Source organism: Daucus carota, chromosome 5, assembly GCF_001625215.2.
Source record: "Daucus carota subsp. sativus chromosome 5, DH1 v3.0, whole genome shotgun sequence".
In the NCBI taxonomy this organism is placed as follows: Eukaryota; Viridiplantae; Streptophyta; class Magnoliopsida; order Apiales; family Apiaceae; genus Daucus; species Daucus carota.
The window spans coordinates 44,728,247-44,740,864 of record NC_030385.2 but is presented as its reverse complement, the minus strand read 5'-3'; the positions used below and the strand labels follow the sequence as shown (position 1 = coordinate 44,740,864).

Sequence of the window (12,618 nt, the reverse complement as noted above, 5' to 3'; positions counted from 1 at the left end):
TGATTATATACTCTTTTCCTTTTAGATACGTGTAAGAAATCAAGTGACATACACAAAGCTTCTTATTCATGTTGAAAAACCCATTTAAAACATTTTAAAAGGGGTTAATTATGCAAGTCAAAATCTGCACTCTATACATTAGTTTTGTCCATAAAAACACTTATATTTTGAAAATTGAAATACATTATCTCACGTTGCTTTCATTTTTATTGCGGACATGTCAATTTCATCGTAATTATTTACTTCCGTGAACGTGGAAGTACGCTGTATGCGAATTTAATTAAGTACTGTTAAAACATAGTTGTCATATCCCCAATTTTCCCCGCCTTGTCTTAATTAACTTATCTTTATAAAAGCCTACAGTGCTCAAGTTGAATTATATAGCATTTCAGTACTGGTGGGGACCAGTTTATGATCAAGTGGGACACATCGTCGTGCCACTCAAAATCATTGTGCTGTCGTGTCTAAGCTTAATAAAGCTGCTTAAGCGCAATCTTCTGCTTCTTATTCTTCCGCTTATCATTACGGATTATGTCTTCTAATGACTCTCTAACTCTCTTGTCCAAAATTCCAAATCATGTCCAACATCTGTTTACTTTTCTTAAACATCGAAAATAAAAAAAAATTGTGATTTTTTTCATATTAACATAAAAAAATATAGTATTAAATATTTGACAAGTGTCTAACATCTTTATATGTACAAATAAGTCACTGAAAAAAAATATAATTCTACATATATTTTTATTTCTGAAAAATAAGATAAACCAATCGACTCCCTAACTTTGACATTTAACATTACGAGATCAGGTCTCATGGGCTTATATGGTCATAATTTTATGCAAGTATCAAAGCCATCAGTAAGCATCACGAAATGTGGCAAGACGAAGAAAAGGCAGCACGGGCCTTCATTAGTGGTCCTTGGTTCTATCTTATAAACGTACAGGCTCCATAGACTTGTCGAAAGAAATTCCAGTGGTAGGCCTCTCTCTTGTTTTCATCACATCTAATGTTGCCTTCATCATGCAAAGGTCAAAAGCACCACATGATATAGATCTTCACTTTCCAGTTTTTACATTTTTCCAGTCTCATCTCATCTGTGATTACTTCTGCCTTTAATTGTTTTATAATCAGATAGGGTAGTGGTCTCTTCAACACCATTTGCTTTTGTAAAAAAGAAAATCACAATTTTCTGTCATTCTTTTTCATGTACAATGACATTGTACCTTACTTTCTTTACTGCCGACAACAAGCTTAAGGAAATTATGGAAAGCAATAATTACAAAAGTGTAGAAACTCAAATACTCCCTCCATTCCAAAATAATAGTCGCTTTGACTTTGTGCACGTATTTTGAGGTGTAAAAAAAACATACTTGTACACATTATTTTTGAAATTTTCTTTTTCTGAATAAAAGTTTAACATCTTTATTTTTATTTAGTTAAAGAAAATTTCAAAAATAACATGTAGAAATATATTTTTTTTGCACCTCAAAATACGTGCATAGAGTCAAAGCGACTATTATTTTGGAATAGAGGGAGTAATAAGTATAGCATTACAGTATCTTTATTATTAACATTAGCACAACAATAAGGATAGTAAACGCATTCCCCGGAGACATACCGACTAAAAAATAAAGTTCAGTCCTCTTGGAATCTCTTTATATCTATATCCAGCACAAGATTGCACCTTACAGATATCATGAAAGTACCAAGAAAAGAAAACAAATCTGCATATTTTGTACCATTAATGTTCCGATATCCCACCTAAACCATAAAATCACCCTGGAAGTAGAATAAATGCGAGGAGAACACCACAATAAAGTCCATGATGCAAATCAATATGCAAGTTCAACACGATAATATATCTATTAATGATCTGGGTATATATATGTGTGTGATAGCATGGAATGTTAAAGGAGAATGGAGCGGATCCGGATTGAAAAGGATACAGGCAAGCAATGAGACAAGAAACAGAAAAAAACAATAACGTACAGATAAGTCAAGTTCTCACTGTACATCGGATCTTAGCATTGCCAGCTATCTCAACTGTTATTTGTATTATCATACCACATCCTACTTGACGGAGTATACATCAACTAGAGGTATTTATATGACAATTTATCTGGGTACTATTTCTGTAATTATATGTACCCTTTCCATACTCGGCAAGTCGGTGCAAGTAAAGATGATAACAATTTTTGTAAGAAGTTGGTCATAAATTCACTGCAGGAATTATTACACTTCAATTGCATTGCACCTAACATATACTGCAGCATACTTTTAGCAAAATCTTGTGTTATCAAGAGTTCATGCCTCCCAAGACGTGTGATGGTAGCAGCGATGGGTGTGCTGGGCATCAACCCATCAGCTATCCCCCCTTGCCTACAGCAGGAAAAATTAGAAAAAATTGAAGTTACTAGAGCACCATGTTAAAGCTTAGGGCCGCACAAACTGAAGATTGGAACCATAGGTTGAATTTATTGTAGACTGGACTAATAACTTTGTGCAGCCCATATACCATCTTTTACCTCCACTAGTAAATGCATGGAAGCCAAGGAGAAGGATGCCATGTTTCCTTGCCCTGCAGCTGAGGTAAAAAGGTTGCTACTTATTTCACCCGCGCCCCGGTAGAAATTATAGAATTAATTAGTTTGTAGTTCACTAGTTTAATTAATTATGACAGTTACAGGCTGGATGCAGAGTGCAGAGAGGTGATGCATATTATGCACCAGTGAGCTAATATAGAAAACGCATCTTCTTAATTACGCGTAATTTGTGCAGAAGCCGGTGCTTTATGAATATAGGCAACAAGTAGGCAAGGAACAGAAATGGTAGATTAGACAATTATGGAAATTTACAAGGCTTCAAAACTGCAAATCTTATATACAATCAGATAGATCAAGTTTCCAACACATCGACTGACCTCCTTCAGAGCTCCTCCGCCTTCTGTACATGACATGCCTACTTCGATACAACAACTAGCTCCACAAATCACTTTTTCTGTTTGAACTCCTTAAATGTCTACAAATTTACACAGCTACCTGTACAATTTATTTGGCACATATCAGTTCTTTGTCCAGCTTTCAATTTTAAAATGATAAATCTAAGAAGACGACATATGAAATTAATGGTATATCAGAGGGAGAAGGCAGGAAACATTCTACCTAGGAGAAACTAAAAGGATGTCATTATGCAAAGTCTTAAACCTTTTGGAATCTATCATGGACTCTTAAAGCTTCAAGGATGCTATCGACCCATCTGTAACGCAAAAATGCAAAACATCAGTCATCACACCATAATATAAACAAGGGCTACTTTGTACTAATGTTAAACAATAAACATACAAGATACTTTTTGAATACATAAGCTCTTCATAAACTTAATGTGATGATACACATAAACGACTGGAGCTTTAGGTCATATTAAAGCCTCTTAGAATATAAGATCCTGGAAAGGGCCATTCTCTAACACCTTGAGGTTTTAGAGTAACTGGTTCCTTGACATGGTATCAGAGCGAGGTTAGGCAGAGGACTCGGGTTCGATCCCTGCCACCCCCAATATTCTCACAATTTATAGTGGCACGAATGGCAAATCAATGCTCCAAAGATGAGCGCCCGTGATCCACTCTTCGACCCATAAATGGGCTCTCGAGTGAGGGGGAATCTTAGAATATAAGATCCTGGAAAGGGCCATTCTCTAACACCTTGAGGTTTTAGAGTAACTGGTTCCTTGACAAAGCCAAACAAATATTGCTGGTTTGATGTGTTATCAGATGGGCAGTGCATTGCATTAATCCCACCCCAATGCTCGCAATTTTTTTAAGGATAACAAATGAAAAGTATTAGTGGTGTTTGAGATGATTCTTTATTTGTATTCTTATAAAAGGAACAGCTAAAGCATTATTTACCATTAATGTTGTCACTCAGTGTGCTTTGAAGAAAGGATACATATATACTTACGCAAATGGAGAGAGAAGGGACATTGAAATAGCAACATATCGAATTTAGCCACCCCATAAAGTACAGACTAGAGATTTGAGATTTAGTCAAGAACTGTGTATGGGAAAGCACATCAAATATGCAGAGACAATCACAGGACCAATAAATGCAGATACTTTTTTTAATCTCTTTTCTGTACCAAAAACAATATACTATTAGAGATTTGTCTCCAACCAATATATCCCTTTAGTTACCACTTTTCACTTGCCCCATACAATATACTCTACGATAATGTACTCTACCAACATTAGATGATTTATGGGTTAATAGGGTGAACAAATAAAGATTAAACTTGAAACAGAAAAAGGGGACTCTGTTGACAACTGGTACTATTGATAAATGCAGGTTACCTTTTCATAATACCATGTTACAAGGTATTTGATGGGAAAAAAATGTGTCCTGCTAAATTTTCTGTGTAACTGCAGATGCTTGATTACTTGTGAAACACAAAAGTCTGTCCTATTTAATCAATTGATTACCCTCATCATTGGTTAACTCCAACCGTCTCCAAACTCATGTCCAAAAAGATTTTAAAAGAATTTCTGCTTCCCATTGAACTTGAGATGATGCAGAAATATTAATTATTACGTATTAGCAGACACTAGCATGTGCATGCAAGACTTATTAGTAAAATTAGTAGATATGAGCTGTGCTTAACTGAAGCAGCACCTTGAGACCATCTACAAAGCCTATAAGGAAGAAGTTAATAACAAGACTGCAGGCCATGAAAAAAAAGTGTCTCTGCAGAAAGCATCGCCCCTGCTGTTAAATAGCAAGTTTATTCACTTATTATAGCAATTATGTATGTGTTTTACTGATAGAACTAAGAAGGCACTAACTTTAAAAATGTAAAATAATTCAAAAAATAGGTATAATTTCATTTATGTTAAGATTATAAGCTGAATAACAGCACTAGTGTCCAATTTCGGATCCATATCCACGAATCCCCATTTATCTGAACTACAAGTCTGACACTTGGATCCGCATCCCTGTACACCGTACCGAGTCCAAGTAACATAGAGAATTATACACTGCCGGTCTATAACAAGTCTTGGTAACAAATGATATACAAAATCAGATAGCCTTGTCAAGGGCGGGTTTCAAACATCATCAGGGATATTTAGAGTACAAACGAAATGCGCCATATACTTTCACCATTCTTCTCAGACTGAACTGTAACCCCAAGGTATGTTGTAATATTATATATAAAAAAAATGGTATTCTAACTAAGATAAACATCCTAAGCTTTAGTACTATTTTGATTCAGTCTCTTATTAAAGTATCTAGGAAACTAGGCATGCATGGTATTCAGATCAGAACCTTCGCCACTTCGTGCTTAATGCATGAAACTAACTAGTGTGAGACCCTGTCTAATGAGATATGGAAATGATGCGACTGGGGATCATTGCCCTGCATGTTTATTTACTTAGGGTCCCATATTGGTTTGCTGGAAAGTATTTGTCTGGAATATAATTTTTCTCTATGTTATTCGGACTCAGCTAGAAGTGTCCGACACGTATCTATGTGTCGGACTTGGTACTTCGAAGCAAAATAAAGAGTCGAGTAACATAGGTTTCTCTCGGGAAATATTATTCTGAAAATTAGTACCTTCATTGTGTTCATAATTATAGTAGTAAGAAAATCAACATAGAATTTGAGAATTATTCACAATGGGAAAGGAGAAGTCATTAATCATTATCCATAAAATCACAACATTTGCAAAAGCACTTATCTCCCTTGATATATTATTTATCTCTACACTAAACAAGCATTGCAAAATCCAGAATATATTCTCTAAGAAAACACTTTACCTAAACTAAGAAAGCACAGAATGTAATTCACTCCACATATCTGCAGTTTATCATCTTTGTTATTCTAGCTCTATCTATAGGCACTCTTTTTGTTAGTCTTGCCTCGTGCACTCAAAGTTCTATAATTGTTGAAGTCTTCAATTGTGATTATCAAATATATTGCTTCTCTTGGTCCGACTTCTTCTGTCTTCTTTATCATTACTTCTTTGAGTAAGGCAGGCTACATTACTTTTAAAATGCCGGACATTAAATGTTAAATGATTTCAAATAATCATGATTTATCATCATTCAAACCGAAAACACTTATCTTTTATTCGTCTCGATCAATTATACATTTATCACTCTCATGAACCCATTATCTGTTATATTTGTCATACATTCTGCTGGACACATAACATTTATTTGATCTTCTGGGCAAAGAAATGTTTTGTGAAGTTGGGGTATACTGATGCATTCAAAAAGAATTCCTACATCTTGTGACATAAAAAAATAAAAAATAAAAAAGAATTCCTACATAAAGCACATAGAACTTAATGTAAATCTCCAAGTAAATGCAACCAATAAACATGACAGTCATACCAAATATATAGGAGGCAACACAGCTCAGTGCTACCACTCAAAGCATGCAAATTATGAAACCCGTAAAAACCTAGTTCAAGATGACGTAAATTTCACTAAAATATGAAAATGTAGGTATGTAGGTTACCCCTCAAGGCCAGGATTAGTCGGATGGTAAACATTTTGCAGACCCATTTTTTCCGCAGCCAAAGCAGTTGTCTCTCCAATGCAGGCAACAGAGTAAGTCCACCTTTCTAGATCTGGGACAAGATTAACCCAAGCACTGTAGAAACAGATTGAACTCAGAGAACAGGAGTACTAGTAGTAGTAGTAGTAGTAGCAGTAGTAGTAGTAGCAGTAGTAGTAGTAGTAGTAGTAGTAGTAGTAGTAGTAGTAGTAGTTCATAATAATGATGATGATGATGATGACGATGATGATAATTAATAATAATAATAAATAATAATAATAGTAATACTAATACTAATAGTAATAACAACCACACAACAAGAATTATCAAAACAAAAATGATGACCAAATATCTAACAAAAAAGTTGGTATGTATGTCTAAACATCACAAGAGTTTCAATATAATCATTAGCAAGTTCTTGAAAGTTGAAATTGTCTCTTAACTTAAAATAAGGTAATACTGTTTGTTACAAAATAAAACTTTCATTTCACATGATTTCATTAGGGAGGCAGTGTACTTTATTAACATTATTATACAACATATATAAATACAGGTAGATAAACAAGGAAAAGAGATAATGACCCTAACAAAGAACACATCAGATGCATGACGGTCAAAGAAAATAATCCTAAACAACCAATTATCGAGAGAAGAAAGTTCCACACAGCTAGCATTAGCTATAAACAGCAGGACATGGAAGAAACTCTCCATCCAAGAAGAGTAAAATATAAGATTTCAGAAAGGTCTAATAGTTTACCGAATTGAAGAAGGTGATGCCACAGCAATAACAGGAGAACAAAGTGCCTGCTGAAAAGTAGTTGGATCAACATGATCAACAGGTACCTGGAAATATGGAGTAATCAGGAGCTGCCAGATGCGTCATAATAGGAGAACACCACATGGTATTATAATATATATAATCTGATCTAAGAAAGATGTGCGATCAACTTCAGGTTACAAAGATTCTAGAGAAAATATAGTACCATCCAATGCCAAATAAAACTAAAGTCTGCCAATTACAAGAATTGCTGCTGGTTTTTTTTTGCTACTGATTCTAATCAAGTTGGTTTCTCCACAAAGTTTTGTAGATAGTTGTCAGATGGGCGTTTAAGTCAAACACTAAAATCAGATATAGCAGGATATTTGAAATTTAATTGAATGGAAAAATCATATAAACACTTAACTCAAATGATAGGACACGCATTAAGTTTGATAACAGAATACTAAATAATAGAAACTCAGCAACATTTATAAGCAAAGAACTCATTTCTACCTCATATGAGAAAAGAAAGATATTTGTTGCATTTACTAACTAAAATTTTAATATGACCAGAAGAAGATATTAACATTTGAATCAAATTCTAAAAATGATTAAAGCTTCTGGTCAATATATTTTAAAAATGACCTTTGCAGATGCTTCTTACATGGAACGTATGTAGGTGTGGCATGACAAGGTCAATAAAAGTGCACAGAACATACTGAAAACTTTATGCCCCCTATATGAGCACCTGATATACTTACTGTTGTGTATGTATTCAGCCTCATGACCTCAAATCCACGGTTAGAAAGGCCTTCCTCTGAAATGATGATGCTATATATCATATCAATATCGAAATTTCTAATGATGCATCAGCAATATAGAGAAATAGATGTCCTTATTGCACACAACTGCAAGAATGACATGCAGCACTCCTTTCTAACAGGATTTTTTAAGCTGTGGGATATCATCAGTGATGAACAGAAATGCAAGGTTTACTTGGATATAAAAATCTTTAGGTCCCCTGCTACAATTATACATATTATACAGGTAAATACTCTTGCTAATTATTATTTATTAGTATACTGTAAGCTTAAACACTTTAAACAATCGATGTAAGTTGAAATTATTCTGCCGTCCTTTTTTGTTGTGTTCGAAAGAAAAGCATGACATCTAACAGGGTTCTTTCCTTCAATTCATCGACCAATACAATTTTCTCCAATTTGCTGGCTTTATATATTAGCCAGCACATTCAGAACACTGTCATAATCAATTCATAGGCATGCCAAAGGTAACCTATACACTAGGGCCATGGTACATAAGTTCCTGCACTTGACGCAAGGATGTCTCTTGTAAAGGACTTCTGTGTTACTCTTTTCACCAGTGAAAGAATACTGACATCCTTCTACATTTCCATATTAAAAGCGATAGCAACATGTAATTAATATGTTTACATTGTTATGATGCTTAAGCTTAAGTTATACAGTGCTTCAGTAAGACATATATAATGTCAAGCAATGAGATTATTTCCCTAGGTAACATATCAGAGTAGGTTGCTTTTCCAATTAAAACCCTCTGCATCTTATTGAATAATGCAAATGTACCACTAGAAAAAGAACTTGAATCTATCAGGATCTTTCACAAAACTACCCAGTATATGGCCATTTAAAACTCCAATAAACATATAAATTAACTCATGTGAACATAAACAGTTCTATCAAAGCAAGACAACAAACTAGATGATAAAAACACACATACCAATATCACTGCTAGCTTTTGCAGATGCAGGATACAAGACGGTGCACTTTTTGTTTCCAGTATGTGGAAGCTCTGAAGCTAAAACTTTACCAGTTGCTGTGAAGAATAGTACAGTGGAACTAAATTACCTTCGAGCTTCTGGAAGCTATCAGATTCCTAGAAATGTATGGGTTTCCCCGAGAAAATACCTTTTGAAGGAGCAAATGCTATGTCAAGCATCTGCTTTGACGAGCGTGTCACATTATTAAATATGCTTGCTGTACCATTTCCAACAACACATATCTTCACATTCGGGTTACCAGCAGCACTAGAGATCAACAACCGAAAAATGTCAATATAGATAATTCTTCCATAACTTCAGCTGTTTTATTAGTACGCAGAAACACAATTTTTTGGACCAAAAAGGTCCCACTTTTATGGACCAAACCATCATAGAACTGAGTGAAACTTTTAAGACAGCTGGTAACAGGATTAAGTTTAGTACAAACAGTTTTATAATACAACTCACTTACAAGTCTGAGCCTCAACCCGCTATGACAAACTCTTTACTCTAATTTTTAAGAGTGTTTAAGAAATCTTACTTCCAAGCTTCAAGGAAGACTAGACCGGCTTCAGGAGAAGTAATAACAATCCAATCAAAAGTCGTATCTGTCATCGAAAGACATGCAAAACACCATTTCAATTATGCAGTTTATTGGGTCTTGTCTGCTGCTACCACAGTACACTGAACACGGTCTAATTAACTGAAATTACAAACTTACTAACATCTAAAACTGAAAACTACTTGCACTGTTCAAGGAGTGCTCACAAATTTATGAGATCCCAAGTTCAAGTAGAAGTTAAAGTGAAAATGGTCAGCAACATTCAGTAGTGAACTTGTAAGTGCAGAATGAATTATCTCAAAGTCACATATAGACAAGATACAAATGAATAGAAGATGTTCAATATCAGAAAGGCAGTATATCAATATGCAAATCTTATATATCACACATATGGCAACCGTTAAGTGCAAGATAATTAAAAGAACCAAACAGAGTCATATCCCCTTTTACTTACAACAAAATGTCCCGACATACTTCTAAATATCAAGTGCTGCACTGAAGTGAAACCAACAACCTTGAGAACATACCTCTCAATACAAAAGATAGCCTTTCCAAATCAGGCAAGTGCTTATGTTGAATGAGGGGAAGCTCTAGACAGTTGACACCATGTTTTGCCTGTTTTCAAAATAAAAGTCATCTTTACTAGGATAAAAATTAATATGCATCCTATAAGAGACCAAGTGTCAGAATTTTCTTGTATGCAAGCTTCGTTTAGGTGACCACTTGATTCCCTTATATATAGATAATCTAATATTTGCACAATCCAGTACATATCACCAATCAGAATATGAGGAATACGAACACAATGTATAAAATTTGTTCCTGATGCAGACTACATAATACATGCCAAATGCCAATAGTAAAGTAAATTGGTCGATAAGATACATACCTAGACTGCGGCCCCACATTACACTAGAGGATCTACTTAATAGAAACTTCTTGACAAAAGTAAACGATTGGAAGGAATGAATAATCAGACCTATAAGGCTACAACTAATATTAGCCAATATTGATAATGAATGAACATCTTCATCTTACTATAAAATACCAAAGGCTTCCTCCTAACCCTGAAGTTGAAGTAATAAAAGTTTAAATTCCAACCATTCTTTACTTTTTAATGCAAACAAGGTCATGCAATGAGGTTGCATAATAACAAAATGATATTTAACTTGTACTTGGTTACCAAGTTGTTACTTCTTTATTGCAACAACAGTTCTGATGTAACAAAGGTACATCAAATCCTATATAATATTTAATTAATATCAAGTGGTATAATTTCTTAATGCCAACATGGTTATGCAACAGACATTTGTAATATCTGTTTTCCTCATTATCTTGCTATAAGAAAGCCACAAGAATGTTTGACTATCATGTCGACTGTGGACTATACCTTCCACAAACAAAATTTACCTGATTTTTAACTCAATATATGAGACCTGAGATTTCAGAATCAGACAACACCACATAAAGGTGTGCAGGTGGCTCTTGAATTCCACTATGCACAAGATTGTTCTGCAGTAATGCTAAATTAAAAATTCTCGATATTTATAACTAAGGTAATTGCATTTTCTGCAAGCTAGAATCTAGAATTTAAAGGTTCGTCTTGGAAAAACTTGTGCCTGATTCACCACAACAAATACTCTCAGACGAAAACAACGATTTGATGTTCTCTTTAACTGTAAGAATCAGGCAAAGTGTGATTTATACAAATACGGGGAAACAGAGATACTTTGATTTTACACCTAAGCTACTCTCAACAAATTGTACCTAGGCTAATACATTTATGAAACAATTTAGTATAATTGACTAGAAATCTCTTTATTTGTAGCTAGTGATTAATCGAACAATATATCTTCAATACTGAAGTGCACAGAAGTCTAAATCGAGTTGCTTATTTAATCAGATGAATCTTACACTACTACTGGTACTACAGGTCAAATACTAACAATTCAATCACAAAGTTTTTCGCCACAATACAAATATATGTCCTCTTTCTCGCTACAAGTCAATCGCGGAGTTCTCCACAAACATATACTCAAGTACATACACATACATATAGCGTAATTTTGAGGTATTTTACGAGATTTGAATCGTTACATTGACAAATAATCAAACAGATTACATCAAGACTCATATACTGCGCAAATATCAGCCGCTAAAATTCAAAAAACATCAACAAATTCATATAAAACAACATCATAATCTAATAAGAAGAAAAGAGTTAATCACAATTCGGTAATTCACCACACATATATCAACATTATAATTAGTAAACATCTTCGATAAAATATAAAATGGAGATTAAAATACCAGAGCGTTGATGAGCTTGGCGTTCTTTCCGCGCTCTCGTGTAACCACAACGTCCGCTTTCGAACAAGATACTACACAAGTAGACGGAGGTGACGACGGCGAGCGGAATTTTAGAGAGAGAAAGTTCCGGTGCCGGAGAAGTTGCAGAGAAGGAGATGATGAAGTAGAGAGAGAAAGAGGAACAGGAGATAAATTCATTTCTTTTCTGTTTCAGGACTGTAACGTGTTGGCTTGGAGTAGATTTGTAACAGCTGTTAGCATCTATCATTATTTATGTTCTTATTCTATTTTATTATTATAATATAATTTCCTTTTGCGGACGGTAGTCACGGTACCGGTACAATAAAACGAGTATTTTTTTTAATTTTTTCAGGTTTGGCCTAAATTTAATTTTCACTTATCTCCGATATGTAAAGTACATGATCTAAATAATATTTAATATCGATTCTGGACTTTCCTCTTTTTTTATAAATTATTTAATTTAATAATAAAAAACCACGTCTACGTAAACAACTACATCGAACAAACAAAACACAGTCACCGATTAATCTCACGTGATTTGTTAAAGATGATTAATACACATGTTTAGTATGTTTTAGTTTATGCTCTTAGAAATTTATTATATACAGCTTGAAAAGCA

General features: G+C 34.3%; 1 protein-coding gene across 6 annotated transcripts; it reads right to left on the bottom strand.

Moving 5' to 3' along the window:
• Positions 1 to 1,970: 1,970 nt before the first annotated feature.
• On the bottom strand, positions 1,971 to 12,234 carry LOC108223783 (uroporphyrinogen-III synthase, chloroplastic). Of its 6 annotated transcripts, none has more exons than XR_001807310.2 (12): positions 11,979 to 12,230; positions 10,196 to 10,283; positions 9,648 to 9,714; positions 9,255 to 9,373; positions 9,067 to 9,162; positions 8,073 to 8,128; positions 7,309 to 7,394; positions 6,513 to 6,647; positions 3,204 to 3,255; positions 2,921 to 3,038; positions 2,526 to 2,584; positions 1,971 to 2,379 (listed from the first exon to the last, which is right to left on the bottom strand). XR_001807310.2 is itself a non-coding variant. In XM_017398203.2 (10 exons), the coding sequence occupies exons 1-9, from the start codon at positions 12,174 to 12,176 to the stop codon at positions 3,198 to 3,200; spliced, it is 903 nt and encodes a 300-aa protein (XP_017253692.1). In that variant the 5' UTR covers positions 12,177 to 12,234; the 3' UTR covers positions 2,810 to 3,038; positions 3,162 to 3,197. The 6 variants fall into 6 exon arrangements, 2 of the variants coding, with proteins under 2 accessions (XP_017253692.1, XP_017253691.1); XR_010292103.1 differs by having other exon boundaries at positions 3,162 to 3,255; positions 11,979 to 12,229; XR_001807309.2 differs by lacking the exon at positions 2,526 to 2,584.
• Positions 12,235 to 12,618: the final 384 nt, after the last annotated feature.